Here is a 24,381-nt window from a genome sequence, read left to right as displayed (position 1 = left end):
TTTTTCTGTGCCTCTGTTCCCTGCTTGTCATCCCGGTTTATCTGTGTCTGTGTGTGCGTGGCTCTGTCTGTGTGTCGTGGTTAATAAAGTTGAGGGGGTGGTGGGGCTGCCACAGCAATCTTTCCCTTCCTCTTCAGGGAGCCGTCTTGGAAGCGAAGAATGGAGACATGTGCAAATTGTTGTTAATTAGTGTTTCCAGTACTTGCATTTTTTAAATTTATTTTTTTAAATTTTATGCGTTTTTATATAGCGCGGACTTTACCCAGAGGTGTCAAAGCGCTTCACAATGGGAACAGTAGCGTTACAAGAGGAGAAAATTACATGTTACAAATTGTATTATCTCCGCCCCTGCTCCCACGTACCCAAACCCCACAAAGAAATAGTTGTGACTCGGTGCAGACTTTCTCCAACGCAGGCTGAGTTGGCCCTGCCAGGCTTGAAACAACGGAGAAGCGGTACTGGACAGGCTAGTGGCTAAGTTTGTCCCTTTAAAACTGATCAGAGCGGAGTTATGATCCTAGCTGCCCTATCTTCTTGACAGAATTGTGTGATCCTGAGCAGATCACTTGGATCTGCAAACAGCTGATCGCACAGTACAGCCTGAAAGTGTCGTAAGCATAAAAATAGACCGGACTGTATTTGCCCTGCTCGTAAGCGCCTAGAGGCCACTCACGCTGTGTTGCCCTGTACAGGTGTTCACCCTCGCATACAATAGTGCCACTGCTTGTCATCCCGGTTTTTCTGTGCCTCTGTTCCCCCGGTTTTTCTGTGCCTCTGTTCCCTGCTTGTCATCCCGGTTTTTCTGTGCCTCTCTTCCCTGCTTGTCATCCCGGTTTTTCTGTGTCTGTGTGTGCGTGGCTCTGTCTGTGTGTGCGTGGCTCTGTCTGTGTGTGTGTGGCTCTGTGTGGCTCTCTGTCTCTGTGTGTGGCTCTCTGTGACTGGCCCTGTGTGTGTGTGTGTGGCTCTGTGTGACTGGCTCTGTGTGTGTGTGTGTGGCTCTGTGTGTGTGTGTGGCTCTGTGTGTGTGTGTGTGGCTCTGTGTGACTGGCTCTGTGTGTGTGTGTGTGGCTCTGTGTGTGTGTGTGTGTGTGTGTGTGTGTGGCTCTGTGTGTGTGTGTGTGTGTGTGGCTGTGTGTGTGTGTGGCTCTCTGTGTATGTGTGTGTGGCTCTCTGTGTGTGTGTGGCTCTGTGTGTGTGTGTGTGTGTGTGGCTCTGTGTGTGTGTGTGTGTATGTATGTGTGTGGCTCTGTGTATGTGTGTGGCTCTGTGTGTGTGTGGCTCTGTGTGTGTGTGTGTGTGGCTCTGTGTCCGCTAATACTCTCTACTACTCTCTAATGCTCACCTATTGCCATTATAAATGACCATCCCATTTATTTATGTTTTTAAAAAAAACAAAAAATGAAAAAAATGCCATTTGCAATGCCAATAGCTCTAACTTTAACAAAGCCGAGGCCATTGCATTGCAAATGCTTGTTTAGATAGGGCTTTATGCAAATGTTTGTTTTCAGAAGAACAGGATATATCAAACCAGTGTATTGAAAAGTCTTTGCGTTTGTGAATAGGCTTCAGAATTGCATTCTTGGTATGATGACACAAACTTAACAAAAGCTGGCTATACGTTATCGCTGCCTGCAGTGTCAGAAAAAGGCTACGGTTGTGTGTTTTTTTTTCTTTACCAGGGAATCAAGGAATATGCAAAGGTTGGGTAGATTCCACATTAACCTAAACTCATTGTGCTGATAAGGATGGTGTATAATCTTAGCAGGTGTATGAACAATGGTCAAGGGGGGCAGAAGGGAAACAATAAGTGGGTTATGGTTCACATAATTTGCACCCAGGAACACGTCCTCAGTATTTCAAAAGACCTACTGATGGACAGTTCTGCCCATGAAAAGTAGGTGTCATGACATTTTGGCTGGACTCTCTCATGTATGTTAAGTAAATGTATGTTATAGTTTCCCAGCTCAGTCCCCTTATGATCCGGTTGGGCCAATGTGGGTATACTTGTTAAATGATTGTCAAACAGACCTAAGTCTTGAATTCACAATGAACCCCCCCCCCACATTAATGTCCTTCACTAAGAGAATCTGACTCTCCTCACAGGGGGTCTCCACTACAGTTATCACAATGACTAAAGAAAGCTTGATTCATGTTGAAAGACCTACTTTGGCATGCCCCAAACTGGAGGGACAGAAAGTACTGAATAACATACAAAACCATAGTCCATGTTTCTTGGAAGAGGATAATGTAATACTTATTGATCAAGGGAAGCCCTTCAGGCTGCTTCAGTTTTAAATAGATCCCAGCGATATTCTAGCTCATGATGTTAACTGAATTTGGAAAGAACTTAATCATTAGAGCTGGTCGGGTCCCTGAATGCGCTGGGTAGCTATTGGATTGAGGCCTGTACGATCAGCGATAGTGAACTGGTTGTCAGTCAACTTTGGCTGGGTTTTGTATTGCTGCCACTTTGGTATGGAGAATCAATTTGTGACTCAAGGTATAAGGCAGACAGCTGTTAATCAGTGTGTGAATTGAGTTGGATGATAAATCAGCCAGTGCTTTGATTTTCTGGGTTTATAGAATTAGAAGTGTACGGGTTAAGAAATTATGAGACCATGCATAGTAGCAATAGATTTGAGATGGGCCAACAGATTGCACACATAACTAGGATTTATAAAGTTAATCAATACTCCGTTTCCTTCCTTGGCTATTCTGAATTTGTCAACCCATGCAACCATTTGACAAAATAATCTGCAAGTATTGAAACTTAAGTTTGAAGATAACCAATGTATGACTTTTTTCTTTAATTGTTCTCTGTCTTCATCCAAGACAGGATTGAGTCAAGGTATATTACGAAAATCCGTTCATATGGGCAAGCAGATGGCAGTAGATTTAGGGTACTCGGCTGGCAAGTTGATTTGGCCGAGGAGGGAGAATGCAGATGTACTCTCTACTGGTGATTGAAGAGTATTGCAAAGAGCACAGTTAGTAGGGCCATCAGACAGATGATAGGTATTCATAACTAGAGCTTGCTCCTGTAGCAAGTTAGTGATGGCAGTTGGGTCAAATATGGACGAGACAGTGACGTGGGCTGAGCACAAGATGGAACACAAAGATGAGCATTATGAGAAGGCTCCGCTTCATTGCCCTTTACTGCAGTAGACAACATTGGGCCTGATTGAGGTCTTGGCGGAGGGGAATACTCGGTCACAAACTTGATGGAGATCCCGTCCGCCTTATTACGATCCCATGATATCCTAAGACGATCGTAATAAGATGGACGGAATATTCGTTATTTTTGTGACTGAGTAATCCCTCCGCCAAGACTTAAATCAGACTCTTTGTCTAAATGGCCAGTAGATGATCAAAAAAAGACTGCCGTTGTGCCTTCAGTAACACACTGAACTTAAGGCAGAGATGATCCAATTGTGCAGGCTCAGCAATAGGAGGGGATGTTAAAATCTTTGAAGTGTTAACACATTTGTCAATCTTTTCTGCAGCACACACCCCTTTTTTTCATTTCACCACTGGTTCTACTGAGGCGTCAAAACCATAGATCCTTGAAAACATGTGGAGCTAAGTTCAATGGGGTCAGAGGAGCCAATGCATGGAGCTTATCAATTCTGGTCTCTCGTGAGACTTTGTCTGGATTCATCTTGTGGGCTTGCTCAAATTCTTAATCTAGTAGGATAATTGAGGAAGCGAGTTCAGCTGTCTCCAGGTTTCACTGTACTTTTAAGTCAGCGCCTTTTGACAACGTGAAGCACAGTAGACACTGCCTCTCAATCAAAACAAGCTTTATTCAGTATGTAAAAACAACCATAAAAGAAATACCGGTTGCATAAAAGAAGAAAACACATTACAAGCAAGAATGGAAACACAGCAAAAAGTTGTTTAGAAAGCTTTTTGCCAAGTTCCATAGAACAAGTTTTCTTCATCCAGTGGTGCATGCTGACATTAAAATGCAATACTGTTCAGTACATTTACTGCTTTGAATAAAAAGTGCAATGTTAAAGTAGACCTTGTTATCATTAAGATCAAGCAAAAATTTCAAGCCAGCTTTATGTGACCTAATATTATGCATTATAAAAAGGGGTTTTAAAAATGACATCTAAAATTAGAATAAAGATCGCAAAATAGCATAAAATGGATTGTACTTTGCATGGTCTGTCCATCACAAGGACATGGTGGGGGTCAAATCAGGGGGACATAAATTCATGATATGGACAGCAACTAAGTGGTGAACAATTCTGAGTCTCAATCTAGTTAATACAAAAGCGATGCAATGGGGTTGTGACCCGATGTAGATAACTTTTGAAACCCTGCTCAGATTGAAGTGTTTGATGAAAGATAACAGTTGGTTTTTCCTAGTCCAATCTCATACGAGATTTCATTCTGTATTTCATAAAATTGACCGTAATAGACAATTTCTTTAGTAGTTTTGTTAGTTATTTTTTTTTGTCCTCCTATAACCTCCATACTATTGTAAAAGCATCCTCTCGATGACAGCAACCCAAATGCTTATATCTTAGAGGGTCTGATCTCAGCTGATGTTCTATGGGGGCAAACCCATATTGCACATTGTAGACTGACCGAGAGGTGTAATCATTGGACTATTCATTGGTCAATTCTACCCACCGTCCACATTACTCCTGATCTAATAATCCCCCCAAAAAGCCAGGCTCTCTTCTATCTCTAAAACAATTAACCTTTTGATCTAATTCTTTAAAGTATCTGAGTTCCCCCATTCCTTCCAGGATGGGGGGTCTGCCTGACGACACCTTTTACAAATTTCTCTCCTTGCCAGAAGAATCAAATAAAACACCAATTTACCCTGTTCAACTGTGATATCCCCCTCCCCCTCTAATGGCTGTACTATCCCAAAAAATATGAATACAAGGCTTACCTCAATTTCTTTACCAAGTATCTCAGTCAAGGTCTTACCCACATTCTTCCAATAATCCTCCAACACTGAATAGGTTAAAAACATATGGATGTACAGCTTGATTCTCCTCCTCCCCTCATTTTGGATGTCTTGAGCGGAGACCAGTATATTCTATTAATGGAAAAGAGGTGGCTCTTTCTTAGTGCAGCGGATTTAATTAAACAATATAATTTTTCCAAAGATACTTGCCATAATGTTTGGAGCTCTTCGTCTGACAAGCACTCGTCCCAGACCTTTCGGCGGGGTCCAGTTTCCTATCCGCCATCTCCAGTAAATAATTGTACCAAAGTGCGATTTCCTCCTTCCTTGGGTTTACGTCCTGGAGGTCCTCTTCCATTGCACAGTCTCCTGGGAATTGCCAGTTTTGATGTACACACCATGTGGATATTTGATAATATTTAAATGTGTATAGGCTGTTTTTAGTTAGATGGCTCCAGGCATCCCACGAAAGACAGCTGTTTCCTTTTGACTATTTCACCCCATCTCTTCACCCCTTCCTCTTTCAAAGGTTGAGATAAAACGTCATTTAAGCATTACGGAGTATCTGGGGAGTCCCACACCGGTGCCCACTCGCTGTAATAGGGAATGCCTAAGATACTACAACAGTCAAAACATGGTTTGGCAGCCGCATGTAAAACCTTCAGGCGAACTTTAAAAAAAAATTGGGGGGCACCAAATTTATACATGAAACCCTTGTCAGAACTCTCGTGTAACATAGCCTTGAACATGTGGCCCGTCAGATGATCATCTGGCCTATTTAAGAGCATTCTGCTATTTTGCAGTTGGTATGCCCAACAATATATCTGTAGGTCTGGTAGACTCAAACCTCTGTGTGCCAGTTTTCGTCTGAGCTTTTTCCAGGAGAGTCTGACCCCCTTACCAGCCCAAACAAAAAAAGAGACCTTACCTTGAATTTTGTTTAAGAAAATGTTGTCAAAAGTCAAGGGGATATTATTAAAAAGGTAAGTAAACTTCGGCAGAACAAACATTTTAATCAGATTTATTCTGCCATCTTTTTAGAAGTATGTTGACTTCTTTAGATACTCGGGCTACGTTTGTTTTAGGGAGTTCAGACAGCTCTTGGGTAATTTTTAATTCCCAAATAACTTATCTCCTTTGACATCCTGGAACCCTGCACTTCTGAGTTCCATGTCATGATCTCAGTTTCACTGTTATTGATCTCATAACCTGACAGTTTGCCAAGGATCTGTACTTCCCTTAATAAACTTGGTAGGGCTTGGTTAACATTAGATGTAAAAAGGATTAGGTCGTCCGCATATAGGGCGAGTTTCCTTGAAAAAACATTAATTAGAAAGGGCTGTATTTCGATATTTAGCCTTAGATTTTCAGCAAAGGGCTCAATGTATAGATCAAAGAGTGTCTGAGACAGCTGTCAGCCCTGTCTGGTACCTCGCCCTATTGATATTGGAACTGAAAGGCTCCCATTTACTAATATTTGAGCTTGTAGTTCACTATATATTTTCCCCAACAGATCTCTAAAGGTGCGGTCAAATCCAAAAGCCTCTAATACACTTGACAGATAACACCAATTAACACGATCAAAGGCTTTTGCAGCGTCCAATGTTATTATTGTTAATGGGGCTCCAGCCGCAGTTGCCAGATATATTGCACCAATTAGGGAGATGACAAGATTCTTCATCTGCCGCCCGGGGAGGAAACCCTTCTGATCGTCATGTATTATTGCCCCTGTTATTTTACTTAATCATGCGTTAATGATACCGGTAAAGGTTTTGTAGTCCGAGTTCAATAAAGATATCGGGCGATATGATTGGCTTTGGGTGGGGTCTATACCAGGTTTTAAGATCAAGGTGATGATTGCCTCTTTCCAGGTGTCCGGTAATGGAGAACGACTCCTCAAAATATCATTAAACAATTTCAACCATATAGGGATGATTTCATCCATCAACAGGTAGATCTAATTTGCAATCAAATCTGGGCCAGCTGCCTTGCCTTTTTTGATTTTCTTAATAGCTTCCATAATTTCACTCCCTGTTATGTCTTGATTAAGTAGTGTTAATCCTTCGCGGCTCACTTTAGGATGCTGTTTCTGAGCCAGCCAAAGATCTACAGCTGTTTTATCTGGATCTAAATCCTCCCTATACAATTCTTGGAAGAATTTAAAAAAATCCCTCTCAATATCACTCTTATTATCCGAGAACTGAGTATTCTAATCCTGGTTATAAAGTTTTGAGACCTGTCCATTCTGCTCTTTATAGCCAACAGTTTACCGCATTCTTCACCCTGGCCAAACTCTCTCATTCTACTTGCTTCCCAGTTCTATAGCATAATTCCTTCTAATGTTAACCTATGTTTACATTGTTGATCTTCCAGTATACCCTTCAATTTATCTTTTTCTTCCCCCGGAACTTGACCGGACTTTAATCTTGCTTCAGATTTTCTCAACCGCTCCTCCAATGAAGCTGTCTTCTCTTTTTCTGATTTAACCTACCCTGCAGCCGCCCATTCAGCATTCCTCTCGGCCATGGTTTGAAGTCCCAAACCACATGAATAGATGCAGATTCTAGATTTTGATTAAAAAAAGGCTGCCGCATCTAGTTTAATTTTTATCATTATTTCAGTTTGGGCATCAGTCTTCTATCTAATGTCCACCTCTTACCCAATGGGGTAGAGGGGAGCTCCATTCTCCATTCTATTGCACCATGGTCTGATATGTGTATGGGCAGGTATTCCACTTTCTTGACCTTTTCTAATTCCAAACAATCCATAAAAATGTAGTCTATCCTGGAGTAATGACCATTCTTTTTGCTGAAGAAGGAGTAGTCCCTCACATTCCCCATTTTTTTTCGCCATACATCACATAGATTTAAGTTATCTAACATAGCTGAAAGGCAGGCTCTTACACGGGGCGCATACATTTGTGTGTGAGGGGAAGATCTATCCAGCTCATTATTCAATAAAAGGTTGAAATCTCCACCTATTATCAATGGGGCCTCGAAATCTAGCAGGGCGGAACAAAGATTGTTCAGAAAACTAACCTCATCCTCATTTGGGCCATAATAACTAGCTAACGTGTATGTACTGCCTCAAGTTTTTATCTCTGCAACAACCCAACATCCTTTAGTATCTGCCTGTGTTCTACCTAGTTCTATTCCTGAATTATTTTTAATAACTATTGCCACACCTTTAGAACAACATTGTTGGTCCGTAGCTATTACCTTTTTTACCCATTTCTGCTTGTTAAATAGTGCCATACACTCTGACCTCATTAGATGAGTCTTCTGAAGCATTAAAACATTCATAGGGGTGTTTTTAAAACCAGTCTCTGTCGCCTTTTCACTCTGAGACCAATTATATTCCAACATAATATGCCCAAACGCTCACTTCCTTTGTTCAGGTTTCTATCCCCCATCATTAGATTCCCTGGTTCTTCTATTTTCAATAGCATTGGCTGACACTTTTTCCATTGTTTTTTCTTTTTTAACCCTATGCTCCCCACCGTACACCCCTCCACCACCACTGTGCTCCCCATCCCATCCACCCTCCTCCCCTGGGAACTCTCCCTGCCTACTTATTGGCTGTCGCCAATTCGAGCTGCACACCCACACCCGTCTTCCATATCAACATCTATTATACTGGTTTCCCCGCATCTATTTATATTACTCTATTTCTTTGTTAATCTATTTGCTTTCTCATAGAGCAACTCAGCTAACCGCTTGCCTTACAGCTTATCAGGAATTCATCTACCTCCTCCGGGGAGTGAAAGCTGTACATTTTATTGGCTCTCATCACTTTAAGGTATGCTGGGAACCTCAGCTGGACTTGAGCTCCCAGTTGCCTAAGGGAGTCCATCCTTTTACCTAGCTCCCATCTTCTGTCTTCTGTAATTCTTGAAATGTCTGATCTTATTTTGAAAGAACAATCCTGGACCTGAGTAGCTGTTGATTTTAAGGCAGCCCCTAGTAGTGAGGGAATACGACAGTATATTTACCAGGATTTTCCTGGGCTTTTTACGACCAGGATTAAGCCTGAAAGGGTCTTGATGGACTCGCTGAATTTCTGCGTCCCAGACAGAGGCAGAAGCAATTTGAGGAAAGGATTTAGTCAGAATATCTGTCGCAAAGGCTTTTATGTCCTCTTCTTCTGCACCCTCTTTAATATCAAGAATCCGAATATTGTTCTTCCTCAAATTGTTTTCCATCCTCTCTAATCTGTCTGATATGTCCTTTTCTTTTGTTCTAAGCCTATCCCATTCTTGGGTATGATCTTGCACGTCTTTCCCAAGCTCTAGCATTTTATTTTCTAAGTCCTCTGTGCATTTTGTTAATACTGCTAAATTCTCCTCCAAGCTACTGCACGTTTCTTGAATTTTTTTCTGGTTACTTTCTGAAGTGCCAAAACGCTCTTTAATCTCTGCAGAGAGCTGGCTCAGTAAGTCTTTTACAGCATTTAAACCTGTCATATCCAAATCTTTAGCTCCCTCTTTAGGTCGTATAGGTTGTTTAGTTGTGTATCCTCAGCCTGATCAATCTCTTTTGACACTAGTGTATTTTCGGATGCCTCATTAATAGCTGAGTTACTGTTGCTCAAGGGTGAGTACTTATTTGAAACCGAGATAGTATAAGCAGGTGTCGATGAGAGTAAGGTAAAAGTTTCGATGTTTTGTAAAGCAGGCTCCGTCTGTACCTCCTTAAGGGTAGGCGGGTCCATGCTACTCTGCGGGCTGACCTGTGGATTTAAATTAAAATAGGACCGTAGTGAGGGTGTCACTCTGGTCGCTGGCGGAACAGATTTCTTCTTTTTAGGTTTCGCCTAAGTAAAAGCTGCGCACGCAGCTTTTCACGAAGGTGAAATCCTAATGAGAACAGTATGTGGCTTGGTCACCGGCTCTCTGTTCCATTGGCTAGCTCCATAAATGGAGGCTAGCCATTGGAACAGAGATCTGTCCGTCATGGCCGGACCAGATTCGTGGGCGTTCCCGCGGTTTCTTCCCTCTCCGCCCCTCTGTGCGCGTCATCTCGGCGGTGGGCGGGGTTTTTTTTATTTTTATTTTTAGGTTTGTTTTCTTCATTCCAGGCCGACCGCCGCCGGAAGAAGTCCAGGTGAGTGCCTTTCCCGCCCCCCCCTCCCGCTGTCCGTTCCCACCCCCCCCCCTCCCGCTGTCCGTGTGCCCGTAGGTGCTTGTTTTATTTTTTGTTAAACTTTTCTATGAATCGCTTAGTGTCTGTGGGGTTATTCTCGTCTAAGGAAAGAGCGCCCGCCCCTCGCCGACACACCAGATCCGAAAGGTTCACAAAAGTGCAAGCTAGGAACGGGGCATTTAGATGGTCCGGTTTTAAATGCTGTATTAATAACTAACACAGCTGAGAATTTCATGTCCGTGATGAGTGCGGCCCTTTGTGGCGGCCACCTGCTGAGCGCAGCTGTTGGGTGAACTCTCCGGGTGCGGTCGCTCCCCATCTGTGTTCAGACATTGTGTCCAGTGATGTAGCAGGCGTTTGTGGCCCTTCTGCGTGAAAATGGGGAGGTGGCTGGCACAGAAGCCGGGTGCGGCGCTAGTAGCAGTGTCGGCTGCGGGGACATGGCGCTCCACAGCGGAGAATGCAGTGTGAAGGAGGTCCAATGGCGGAGTCCAGAATTAGCCCAGCCCCCTCATGTCCGAATGAAATGTGCGTTTTTTAGCCTCTTGTGTTAAGCGAAGGTATTAAATCTCCAAAACCAATACTTTGGTGAACATTATAGAAGAAAGGAAGCTGAAATCCCGGGTCATGGCTAGCATTCCAGTACAGAGGCTACAGCAGCATGATGTAAATCCCTAAACCACCCACCAAAAATAAAATACAAAACCTGAGAAAACGACGGGCGGGAACGGGCTGATTCAAACTGAGTTGTGCTTAACGAAAGCTCTATAATACAATGGCAGTACAATTTTTTGATCTTGGGCGTGATTGTCACCCACGTGTAACACGTTCCTTTGTGTGATGAGGTGCTCGTGTGTGCGAGAAGCACGGAAGGTCCCAATTCGAAATTGAGGACGTGGGACAAGAAATTTTGTAATTTTTCTTCGCGAGCCAATAAAACGTGTTCCTAACCACCCCCTCCGCCACCCAGTTCCGCAGTTGTCCATTAGCAGGTGTTTCAGTGCCGCCAACCACCCTTGCTCCGGGACATGACCGGTTCTGGGAGCTTTAGTATTGGTTGGTTTTAATCTAGCACACCAGGCACCAATTACAAAAGCGGAGACCAGGAAAGTGAGGGGTGGAACAGTCGGTAACCGTATGACACCAACCGAAGAGGAACTTTGGGTGGGGTCCGTTCCTGAACTGCCTTGAAATGGCCATGCTTTGATTTCACTTGTCTTCCGCTCAGCGTCAACCCTATCTGGCACCTTTTTCTATGTGCCCCCTCCCCGATTTGCAGCTTCCGCTGTTATAATTATTCTACTTCTAAGTAAAGAAGTATGGGTCCTCCTGAAATCCAATTTATTAATTACACAGGGACCAGCCGGGCACTCAGATCGGGGTGCGGGTTAACGGGGGCGTAGCTTCTGGGGGTGTTTTGGGTGCTGCGCCCCCTTATCAAAAAAAGTTGGGTCGCCGGAGGAAGTCCAGTTCCAGGTGAGTGCTTTCCATGTGTCTGTTCGTTCCCGCACCCCCCTCCCGCTGTCCGTTTTTTTCCCGCACCCCCTCCCGTGCCTTTCCCTCCCCCCCTCCCACTTTGTGCATTTTGCATAAGGTACTGCAGTGCATTTTGTATCTTGTGATGCCGAAAGTTGAGTGTATGTTATGCCTTGTGAAGTGGGTGACTGCTGTGTATCTGTGTGCCTTGTGAGACAGGCATTGTGAGACTTCGACCTTCATTGAGGTTGGCAATGTAAATAACAATGCCATTTATTTATAAGTAAAAAAAAAAGAAATGTCATGAGCAATGCCAATAGCTCTAACTTTTCCAAAGGCTAAACCATTGCATTGTAAATGCTTGTTTTCTTTTGCAGATGTTTTCCTCCCTGCTTTAGTAGCAGAGTTTTTACTTCTGATTTTGCCTTGCGGGGGTTAGGGGATGGTCTACTTGTCCCTCCACCTTGGGGTCCTCAACCTTGCCAAGGAAGTAGTTCGATCTCAATTTGTATCTTCTTTACCAAGCCACTTCTTTGGCTATATTTCCCTCTTTCCTCCACAAAGCCTTCTTCTAGAACCAGATTTATGGACTCACTCCCTAACTCCGCCCCTTTTTCATGTGACTCCTTACTCATATGAAGTGAACAGCAGGTGGTCATACCATACCCCAGAATTACCTCTTTAGTCTGCTTTGCGTAATTATCATGCTGTAAGTACTGTGGTTGCAACCTTGTACCCCTGTTCGTTGTGTGCCGCCCTTCCTAACCCCCCTCCTGGGAGTCACAAACGTAGATTCCACCACTGCTGCCACCCTGAGCTTTTCCTAGATATGAAAACAGGGAACAAAAGCGGAGTGCAGCTCGGGACTCTCCGAGTGCACCCGCTGCCCTAAGAACCTCCGGGCCAATCCACATCCAGCCCCCACCTCTAACAACCAAGCCCGGACCTACCGTGGGGCAGCAGGGGAAACGTTGCAGGCTGCAGCGGTCCGGGGTGGAGAGGGATGATGATGGATATGATGATCGGCTGTAAGCAGTGCCGGCGGCTGCAGCAACCGCCGCCGCTACTGCAGAGCAAACCTCAATGAACCGCAGTGAACTGCCTCGACAACCTCAACCCTCACGGACCGACAAAAAAACAAGGTCAGGAGGTGAAGGTGCCGGCTCCGGCGCGGCCAGAACTATTGAAGACCCAAACATGCGGCGAAAACCAAACTCGCAGTCATTCCATCTTAGCACGGGTGTGAGAGCAGCTTCCGACCAGCTCGCTAGCTAGCCGCCATGTTCCCTCGTGGGCGTGCTTCATTTTCACATTACCTGTTAGTTGTATAATTAATATCTCAATCATGGGATACTCAAAGCCTTGTCCAGTGACATACAATCTAAAATGATTGCCTTCGTAAAACCGGTCTCTTCTTTGGCCCAAATAGACATCCTTAGCAACAAGGGGTGTATTGTAATTAAATCCACTAGATCCTGTAACCCTACTCCCGATATATTATTTCAGTAGAGGCAGAGGCAGGTCAGCATAGTAAGCGCTTCAGAGAATAATTTTCCTTGGCCTGCAGAGCCTTGCTTTTGCAGAAGCCGAAAAACTCCAGCTCCATAAATCGCGGCGGCGACCACTTTGGCCGTATAAATGGCTAACATGTATCTAATTGGTCGATAGCCTAGTTTTGCTGCAAACCAAAAAAGCCTATGAGTGCTTCTATTTATCTTTTATCGAACATTTGTGATTTCATGAGACTGACCCACTCCCAAATAGCAAAAGGTGTCATCAGTATTTACTTGGCTTAGGCTCGCAGATCATTGTGTATGTCTTTGATGTATTAACCACCAATTTCCTTGCCAAAATAAAATCTCCAAAAGTAATAATTAGTTGCTTGTAGGACCTTCTCCGCCCCATTAATAAACAATGAAAAAAGTAGTGGAGGAAGGACACAGCCTTGTCGTATATCTCGTTTTACATTGAAGTTCATTTTGCATTTGCTCCGGGGTCCAAATTGCACTTTGCTTGACAAATTTGAATTTTGTATTTGTAGAGCGCAACCTTCATCCCAAAGGACATCATGGCGCTAGGATGGCATACAATGTAGTGTGGGAAAAGAGAGTATTTGATTGCGGCGCAGGTTATTTTAAATGACTTGGTATCTGGGGAACAAGAAGGATTTTAGCTTCTTTCTATAAAGCAGATAGTCATCTGTCAGGTGTGAGTCAATAGGGAGGTCAATCCACTGAACTGCAGCTGATTTAGAAAAGGAGCTATCTCCCATCCTGACTTTAGTGGTGCATTTAACTTTGGCCAGGACCTGATGGCGAGATCTCAAATTGCGTGATGGGGCGTGGAATTACATTCTGCAAGACAAATTGGGTAGGCCTTTTATGTGTAAGGTTCTGTGAGCATAGCATAGGAACTTAAATTTAGCTCTTTGGTGCACTGGCAGCCAGTGCAGTTACTTCATGCTGTTGGATTCTGAACTGTATCTGTTTTTATTGCAGATCAATCTTGCAGCAGCATTTTGGACTGCTTGAAGACTAGAGAAAAGGTAGTCGTCCCTGCTCACATAAAGTGCATTTCCGTAGTCCAGTCTGCTCAGAAAAAGGGCCTGCGTGACCATTTTCCTGCAATTCAAAGGAATCCAGGGAAAGAGTTTCAATATGGTGAAATGTTTTCCACATAACGTGTGTACTTGATCCTGCATGGATAGGGTATCATCAGATAGGATGCCCAGATTTTTTGCAACTAGTTTGGGTTCAGGGGCAGGAGAAGATGAAGTGTGGGCAGGGATCGAGTGGCGATCCTGCCTTAACCTCGGTCATAGTTTTAGCTACCTGCTCTTCTGAGAAGGGGGCCAGAGTGGCCAGGTGGATCTGAGCCAGGGGATGGGGTGTCTCATTAACCTTGCAAGAGCCGTTTACTGGTCCAGTGGATCCTCATCCCCCAGGTCCCGTTGAGTGATGCAGTGGCCCCTTCCCCTTCCCCTGGGACACTGCTTTGTTCCCTGCCCTGGAGAGTGCGAGCAGGAAATATAGATTATTTCTTGGTACAATCTTCCAGACAGGGAACAGAACTTTGCTCCCCCCAGGGTAGGAGCAAAGGAAAGTAGCCGGCTCATGCCTGCACCCATGAAGGATGCTGGCCGGAGAGCTGACATAGGCCATGTGGGCCTTGGGCCCTCCCCAACCTCCAACAAGTAGTCATGTATTAGGTGCCCCAGGTGGATACCAGGGTATCTTCTTTCAAAAGGAAATAACTTTAAAAAGAAATTGCCAGCACCTTGTATGTGTGCTAGCTGGGGAGCCGACTGTGGTTCCCAACATTTAGATGTGTTGTGGGTGCCGCAAAAACAACAAAGATATCAATTGTAAAGAATGGAATACTTTGACGTGATTTACTTAAATTCTCTGTCCCAAAAGTGACAGCAGAGAATAAATTTGTAATAACTCACAAGACATAAGGTAAGAAGATAAGACTTTATTGTCTATAAGGCTTCCGCCAGCACGACATGCAAGCACAAAATGGCAGTGGACTCTCGGGCGCTCGAGCCACCAACTGTCAAACACATTACGTAGGCAGCAGCGCGAGAACAGTGCCTCGCGCATTGCTCACAGTACGAGCGCGAGGCAGGCAAGCTCACTACATATCTCCTTTCCCTAAAAGGAGAAGAAAAGGAAGAGAAGAGAAGAGCTGGAGGAAGAGAGAAGATGAGGAAAACAAAAGGGTCAAAGAGAATAATCAACGGAATCTAATAGGAACCCTTATGGCTCTGGTGCTCCTCCTCATCACCGAGGATTGAGGAGCTGATGGCTGTACACTGGTACCACTTGGGAAATCATCACAAGAAACATTCTCAGCACTATTAGAGCTCAACAGGTTGTCATCAAAACTTTTAACTTTTACCACCTTGTTGACATTCCACCAGTGCTGTCCATTGACATGAACAGCATTACCACAGACTTTGTCGACCTTAACAATATCACCGAACTTTGCATCGCCTTTCTTTACAAACCCTTGTTTCTTAATCCTTATACAGGCCCCCACAACAAATGTTCTGCATCTCACCCGTTTCCTTTCATCAAAGTATTCTTTCTGTTTGGATTGTGCTTTTTCATTTTTTCTCCTGACCTGCTCATCAATCTCTTGGGGAGAGGAATGGGATTTGAACCATTTGGACATCCATGCTGGCCTAAATTCAGTGCATGGTTTCCTGCCCCTGAGTAATTCAAAGGGTGACACCCCTGTGGATGAATGTGGGGTGGTCCTGTAGAACCACAGCATGGCTCTCACACTCTGGGGAACCTCTTTGTTGTGAACAATGGCCCATTTGACACAATCACCAATGACTCTGAGTCTTTCCACCAAACCATTGGTTTGAGGGTGGTAAAGGAAACTTCTGTAATGAGTGATGACAGACTCTTTAAGGAACTCTTCCACTTCTGTGGACACAAACTGGACACCATTGTCGGAAATGATGGAAAGGGGAAACCCTTCTCTCATGAAAATTTCTTTCATGAAGCCAATGATCTCTTTCGAGTCAACTTTGGATACAAACTTAGCCTCTGGCCATTTTGTGTAATAATCCATCATAACAATGGCAAATTTACACTGATGGGGTAAACTATGGAATGGTTCTAGCACATCGATGCCAAGTTTCTCCCACGGCGCACCTGGAAGAGGTATAGGCGTGAGCGGTGGACTGGCTGTGCGAAAACTTTTATCACTAGAAGAACAGATAGTGCATTCTTGCACCATGGCATCAATATCTTTATCCATCTGGGGCCACCAGAAGTACTCTCTTACCCTACGTTTAGTGAGTGTAGCTCCAAGATGTCCTTCGTGGGCCTTGGCTAAAAGTGTGGCTCTGATTTTCTCTGGGGGAACCAACTTCTCTGTCCTAAAAACTAGACCATCTTCGATAGAAAGCTCATCACTCACTTTCACATAGGGTTGTAACTCAATACCAACATTTCTTTCCCTCGGCCAACCTTGGACAATGTGTTTTTTAACTTCTTTCAGAGCTTGATCACTTTCCAAAGCTTCCCTCCAACCTTCTTGCCCCACAGAACATACATGTAACAATTCAACACTAGCAATAATACAGTCTCCATCATCATCATAACAACAGTCATCATTATCCAGAGTGGTTTTGCTAGTGGAGGAGGGTAGACGTGACAAAGCGTCGGCTCTCACATTTTTCCCACCAGCAATGTGGACAACATCAAAATTGAATTGCAATAACTTAGATGCAAGGCGTGCAATACGGGGTGTAGCACTACGTCCTTTCGTATTACCTAGAATAGACACTAAAGGTTTATGGTCTGTTTGGAGAGTGAATTTGCGCCCCCACAGATAATTTTTGAACTTCTCAATGCCCCACCAACATGCAAGGAGCTCTTTCTCAATCACGGAGTAATGCGTTTCCGCTTCTCTAAGTACCCTGGATGCAAACCCAATGGTATGTTCATTTCCACAAACATCCTGTGTCAATACAGCTCCCAATCCATACTGGCATCAACAGTCAAAGTGCAGGGGACATCCTGCACGTAAGGTTTCAAAGCACTGACAGTGCACAATTTATCCTTGATCCAATCAAACGCTTTACTACACTCTTCATCCCACACAAATTCACTTTTGTCTTGTAACAACTTGGAAATTGGGTGAATGTTGGTGGCGTAGTCTTGGATAAATCGTGAATAGAACTCTGTTAGGCCTAAAAGTGATTTTACTCCTGCTTTGTCTTTAGGAGCTGATGCGTCTACAATTGCTTGGACCAAACTGGGTTTTGGTGTGACGCCTTCACTAGAAATGGTGTGACCCAGATATTCCACACAGTCTTTAGAGAATACGCACTTATCTCTCTTAAGTACAACTCCATGCTCATGGAAAATTGACAATATTTTAGATAACACCTGGTCATGTTCCTGCTGATCCTTAGCATATATGAGGACGTCATCTTGATATGGCAACACTTTTGATTCCTTTGAGGAGGTTGACCATGACTCTCTGGAAAACAGAGGCTGCCGACTCAAGGCCAAAAGGCATGCGACAGAATTGATACAATCCAGATGGTGTGTTGAACGCAGTGAAGTGGCGTGACTCCTTGTCAAGTTCGATTTGGTGGTATGCAGAGGCCAAGTCGAGTTTGGTGAAAACTTTAGCCCCTGCAACTACACCTAGCATTTCTGTGATGTTGGGTAATGGGTGTGAGTCCACCCAAATCACTTTGTTTAAGCTGCGCAGATCAATGCAGATTCTGAGATCATTGTTTTTCTTCCTTGCTACAACCAAAGCCGAAGACCAATCCGAGGATTCAATCGGTTCTATTACACCTCTTTTATGCATAGACAAGAGTTCTTTTTCTAGATCATTCCGGATGCTGAAAGGTACACTCCTTATTTTGTGTTTGACAGGCACAGCATCATCCTTTATTTTTATCTTGTGCTTGAACCCTTTAATTTTTCCAAGTTCACCAGAAAATACTCTTGGGAATTTATTGAGGAGTTCTTCCACATGTGTTTGGTCACGAATAACTAAAATTTGTTCCTTTGCTCCAGGACGTAGCATCATACTGAACAAACCTTGATGGAACCATCCAAGAATGTCTAATCCATTGACAGCCACATATATTTTCCCATATATGTGCCTGTTCTTGAACACCAGGACATCTTCAAAATACCCTAGAAGTTCAATGCTTCTCCCTTCATAGGATACTGGTTCGCGATCAGGTGGTTGCAAAGGTCTATTTCCCCATTTCTCTTTGAATAAGGATTCACTGATCATTGTTATCCTGGCACCTGAATCCACTAAAAGTCTCAGATTTTTATCGCCAACACAAATGATAGCATAAGGATCAACACAGTCATCAGGATTCCCTGTTATTATGTCACCTTCTTTTACCACGAGAACCATGTCTTTAAGTTCACATAGTGCGTCATCACTGTCACTTTCACTTGAGTCCTTTATAGATGCAACTTGGTTAGGACTTTTCTTGTTTCTCTGGCAGACTTTGTCAAAATGCCCCAATTTGCCACATTTTCGACATGTGGCATTCCTCGCAGGACATGGCCTTCCACTTCTAGCATGTGAAGGATAACCGCACCTGAAGCAGATATCAGTTCTCTTGAAAAAATTGTTCTGCTGAAAATCTTTTTTCCTCGCCACATTTTTAAAGCGAACAGGAGTCACCACTTCAATATTTTTACTTTCAAGTTCTCTGATGGAGGATTGTGACGTTTCAATACTTTTTGCTATGCGGATGGATTCATCTAAGGTTGGATTTTCCAAAGATAATAGTTTCTGTCTGATGGCTTTATCCAGGCATTTACTAATGAATTGATCACGCACTAGTTGTTCACTGAAATTTTCGAATTCGCATTCTGCAACCATTTTCCTCAAGGCAGTAACATACGTGTCGACATCTTCTTCTGTTTTTTGTGCTCTCTTGAAGAACTTATGCCTTAGGACTACGACACTGGGTTGCTTGTCATACCTTAACTTAAGTTTTCTAACCGTGTTTTGATACTCATCAGTCTCTTCACCGCCTTCATCAATAACATCAGGTAAGTGTTTGAGAGTTTCTCTACCCTCAAAACCCAAAGAGTGAAGAAGCAAAACATTTTTCCTTTCAGCTCTAAACCTGTGTGCACCAATGGCACCCAAGTAGTTCTCGAAGGCATCAAACCATTTTCTCCATGCCACAGGTGGTTCCCCAGGAGTATCCAAGAAAGGAGCCGGAGGGTGAATTGACTGCATCATTTTCTATGAAGTAAAAACAGCGAGTAGTAGACCATAAACCACAGCAGTTTATTATATATAGTCACCCAGCAGCTAGACTGCTGTCAGAAGACACAACTGTGACTGAACTACATAGAAGCAAAGTCCAATATGCTGGGCCAGGCAATGTCAATAATATTGCTAACTTGTCATAAGTTTAAAGCCTGTGTGTGGATTCCCTTTGAATTCTCAAGTTATATTTTCCCTCCTGATGTGTATATATATATATATATATATATATATATATATATATATATATATGTCGTGCTTTAGAATGCAGTTTCCTCAAATGAGTGATAAAGACCACATCAATATTTTCTCTATAGTCCAACACTAGCTTGTGCAGCAGAACACTGGTTCTTTACATTATATTTCCATAGAGCATAGATACACGGTGAAATGGTAACTTCCCCTTTAAGAAGACTAAGAGGAAGCCATCTGCCGGGAAACTAATGTGGTAGGCGTTGACTTCCTCACGCTCGACTTACGTGAAGGTGCGCAATCGCCTCAGGCAGAGGGAGGAAGAGGCAGGACCAGCGTCGTCAAGAAAGCGCGCCGATTTCTCTTTTCCGATGTTTAGTCACTGCGCAGGAAACACAGCGAGGCGTCGATTTTCCAGTCAATTTCGCCACCATGCGAGGTAAACCCTTCTCAGCGTTAGTCAACACAGCGGGTCCGTTGCGGAAGCCTTAGGCCCTCGTCGCCAAAAAGTGAGTGTAATAATTCACAAGACATAAGGTAAGAAGATAAGACTTTATTGTCTATAAGGCTTCCGCCAGCACGACATGCAAGCACAAAATGGCAGTGGACTCTCGGGCGCTCGAGCCACCAACTGTCAAACACATTACGTAGGCAGCAGCGCGAGAACAGTGCCTCGCGCATTGCTCACAGTACGAGCGCGAGGCAGGCAAGCTCACTACAAAATTCTTCTCTGCTGTCACTGTTGGGACAGAGAATTTAAGTAAATCACTTCAAAGTATTCCTTCTTTACAATGTATTCCCTTGTTAGCCTCTTACCTTTCAACATAGTGTATACCCAAGCTCGCAAGGGATTATTGGGTTGTCCTTTTCTTTTGACAACAACAACAAACACAAAAAGCATGAGCCGCTCATTTATAATTCGCAAAAACCACTCATTTATTATTCACTCTTCATACAAGGAATGCCTTGTAAAGTCCGAGGGCTTTTGTTAAGTTATATTTTTTCTTCCTGGCCCTAGAAGAGGTAGGGGCATCCATCAACACTTTTATAATGTTGTGGTGGGCTTCAGAGAGTGTAGTAGGCCCCAGCAACATTAAAAAAGCGATAGTAAGTCTCCTGAGGCATTGAATCGATGACCCCAGGAAAGCTTACTGTAATTTTATTTTTAAGTACTCCAGGCTAAATGCCTCCAAGGCTTGTTGAATTTTTGTTTTTAGTAGGATTTATTGAAAATATTTTATGACAATCACTTATAATAAACATTGCAGTGTGTGAATTTATAAAATATACATGATTTTAGTTATTGGTTACTTTTGAACAAAGACAATAGTTCTGCGTTATATATGTTGAAGTGCTGACCTCTTGATCAAGCTACTAGACCCCTTTTATATTTTGGTGTTCTGACGTGTTGAAAAAGTCAGTGGGTCTGCCTTTTTTAAAATGACTACCTTTATATTGTGGGTGGGTCTAAAATGGGCGCAGGGCCTAGTTTTTGACTGTGCACAGTGGGGTTGGTTGCCCTTGGGGGGGTTGAGGTCCAAACTCTTGCTGCAGACAGCGATGGGCATTTTACTCTGCGTTAAACAGGGAAATTGTAGGAAAAAACAAAGGTTAAAGTGACATTATAGCTAGGAACTGTAATAATATTTTACTACTCATTAAAAAAAAATCTTGGAAATTCACTGACTGGGTAGCAAGTTATAGTTACTTTAGGGCATGAGTAATAGTTACATGAGATAATTAGAACAGGTGAAATTCAGTGGTTTTGTTTGTATAAAACAGTATGTTTTAACTCCTTCGGTGCTCATGACGGCTCCCAGCTGTCATGAGTCACAGTAGAACGTCAGAACGTTGCCGCTCCGCCCACACGCGGTTAATTCCCCGCCTGTGAGGGAGAATTATCAGTGGGCGGAGTTCTGACAGCTCCCACCCGTCATAAGCACACGCCCACCATGATTTATGATGGCCGGGAGCCATCATGAGTACCTGAGCGCCCAGCCCCGCCCCCCTCGCACTGAGGCGAAATTTGCGCCGCGGCGAAGGGGTTAACTGACATTTTCACCTCACTTATGTGAAAGGGTGGCCAAGAAAAGGAGGGGGGAGGGGGGGGGGGGGGGTTCGGGTCTTGATCCATCATATTCCCATGTTAATTCCCATAGAATATGTTGGGAAGTGATGCAGAAATACAGCTGAATGGAATTACACCAAATTTGGCAAAATTAAAATTTTTACTCCGAAAGCGTGCTTTTCATTGTTTGGTCTGATTCCGTTCAGCCGTTTGTGTTTACAGAGGTGCTCGGTGAAATCATGAAAGGGCTAATAGTTTAGTGATATCTGGATGGTAGATCTTGAGGGATGCCCACAGTACCATAATTTAACAAACAAAAAAAAGGTCCTCTAATTGGTCAATGGAGCTTTTTTCCCCAGTCTGCATATTTGGCACTGGTCCTGCAGCACTGAGGAATTTGATTGGCTGACAGCAACATGGAGAAAAATCTTCAGGCTTCCATTATTGGACTCAGGGACTCTGTCCTGTAATGGCCTGCACACTGGCTGTTGGTAACTGGTTTTGGTCTATGACCAGCTGACAGCAACATGGAGAAAAATCTTCAGGCTTCCATTATTGGACTCAGGGACTCTGTCCTGTAATAGCCTGCACACTTGCTGTTGGTAACTGGTTTTGGTCTATGACCACAACCTTCTCATTTAATTAAAAAAAATTGTTCTTCAGTACTGCAGTAGCAGTACAAGTACTAGTAGTTCACTTGGGCATCACTGGGTAGCGCAGTTTCGGGTGTTGGGATCACGGTTCTAGGGTTGGCCAGACTCTATGTCCAACTCAACATGCGCCCAACACCCCACAGGTGCCCAAATTCTGACCAGACCCTGCACACATCCTTCTGATGGTGTCCAACCCCATGCTGCATATTGCCTTCGGCCATGTTCCACGGAGGGTTGGGGGTCAGATAGATATATTTGTGTGTGTTTTACACACACATGCATCATCTTCACAGTTGTCCATTGCAGGCGTACCGTACCCATTTTATGACGCCCCTTAAGAATCACTTTGAAAGCCGCCACTGCATGATGCATCACATGTCTTTGCAGATCCATAACTCTAGACCATTAACTTTTCTTTGTCAATCATAATGGTTCATTGGAAATAGTGATGCAAAAGCTGGTGACTCTGCAATGTTTAACCTATTATTTTTTTCTTCTCAGATCATGAAGAACAGCACGAATTTTCTGAGGCTAAGCCACTAATTAAAGAAGTGGAGATTCGACCTTTTTTTGAACAAAAAGTGGTATATAAAGAGAATTTCATACCCTACACAACCCGTATTTACAATTTCATGAACTCAATCTTTGGCAACCGTCCAGAAAAATAACTGAATGTACGGGCGTGGACTCTGACTTTGGACATCTTGCACATGGACTAATTTGCTATTATCATTGGAGTAACCAGCGCCGAACATTTGAATTATGTACATTTTCATATAGGATTTAATTCAAATTTGCTGTAGAATGATTCATGAACTGCCTCTTGCTTGCTACAGTTTGCCATTTCTAATTAAAGATGTACTTTTTGGTAAATTCTACAAAGTCACATCGAACTTTAGAAATAAACATCTTTGAAAATGTTGGTGTATATTGAAATATGTTCCCTTTCCTACTTAAAGTGGTTTTAACCGGGGTGGGTTCTTTGGGGGCGGGGGAGGGGCACCGGAGGGCCACCAAATTCGAATGTAGATGCTGTTCACCTAGATTTTTTTTTGTATTTTTTAGGAGCATAGTCTGTACCTTTTGCCTGAAAACAAATTTAGACTAATTGTACCGAAAATAAAACATTTTTTGTACGTTTGTATGTCAGAAGAGGTCATTGAGCACGTTAGAGGAATCACGTGCCGTTTCTGATACTTAATTTTCATTTTTTTGACAGAATAAGCTAACACATTTTATAACTGTGAGTCTCTCAAAGTAAATGATCACACATTCTTCACCAGTGTTGACTGAGAAATAGAGGTCACATAAACTTAGTACATGCACAAGACGGCAGGTAGTATGTAGAAAAAGAAGCGTCCTATGTACAGGTTATACTTGCTGAGGTTTCTGAGTGATCCGGAGTAGCCAACTACTTGAGTTCTAGTGAGTTTGAGGAGTAAACCAAGAATAACCACATCTAATTGCAACCCTGATACTTTGTGATGTCCCCGGATATTTTTATTCAGTGTACGGCCAGACCACATTAAACGTAATAATCCACAATTGGTCGTTTTGCATCTTGGATTAGAGATTGAGATCTATTACTGATGGCCAGTTAGATCATTTCTAGATAGAAATTTATAAACCGGTAACCTACATTAACCCGCTACCATAGAACAGTCACAAAAGTCATTTAGTTTGGCTTCCATGAGCCCATGGTTCGAGTCTGCTCTAAGCCTTGCTAGTAGTGGGGAAACTGTACCACATCATTATTGAAAATAGTGTAAATATTTTTAAGCAAACACCTCCCACCTCTGTTAATTGATAAAACATGAAAGAACAGGTTTGTGGCTCTTGAGGTGCAACAATCCACAGAATTTTATAGTAGCTATTAACAAGTCAACAACCATTGACCTCATTGCCTTTGCTAACAGTGCTCAACGTCTTCCCTAGATTTAAGTGCAAAGTTGACAAACATATCTTTTTTTAAAAAAAATGTATTCTCTTTATTGGATTTTCATTACCATCAAGACATTATCTGTCTCGCAGGGCAGTGCATTCAGAAAAGAAAAACAAAAATAAAAACAAATATTGATTATAACTTAAGTGATTGGCCATGCATTTAACAAATCTTGTCTAGGTCTCAACACATACTTGTAA

The 24,381-nt window shown here is 43.2% G+C and overlaps 1 protein-coding gene across 1 annotated transcript in view; it reads left to right on the top strand.

Annotated features, from left to right (window-relative positions):
* Positions 1-23,159, top strand: part of SMIM26 (small integral membrane protein 26) — a 40,103-nt gene extending 16,944 nt beyond the window's left edge. The window contains exon 2 of the mRNA XM_086925321.1: positions 22,741-23,159. Coding sequence (XP_086781447.1) covers positions 22,741-22,907 — 167 coding nt within the window. The 3' untranslated portion in view covers positions 22,908-23,159. The remainder of the gene's footprint in view (positions 1-22,740) is intronic.
* Positions 23,160-24,381: the final 1,222 nt, after the last annotated feature.

The sequence above is a fragment of the Lissotriton vulgaris genome, chromosome 6 (assembly GCF_964263255.1).
Source record: "Lissotriton vulgaris chromosome 6, aLisVul1.2, whole genome shotgun sequence".
Lineage (NCBI taxonomy): Eukaryota > Metazoa > Chordata > Amphibia > Caudata > Salamandridae > Lissotriton > Lissotriton vulgaris.
This window is presented reverse-complemented; position numbering and strand designations above follow the sequence as displayed.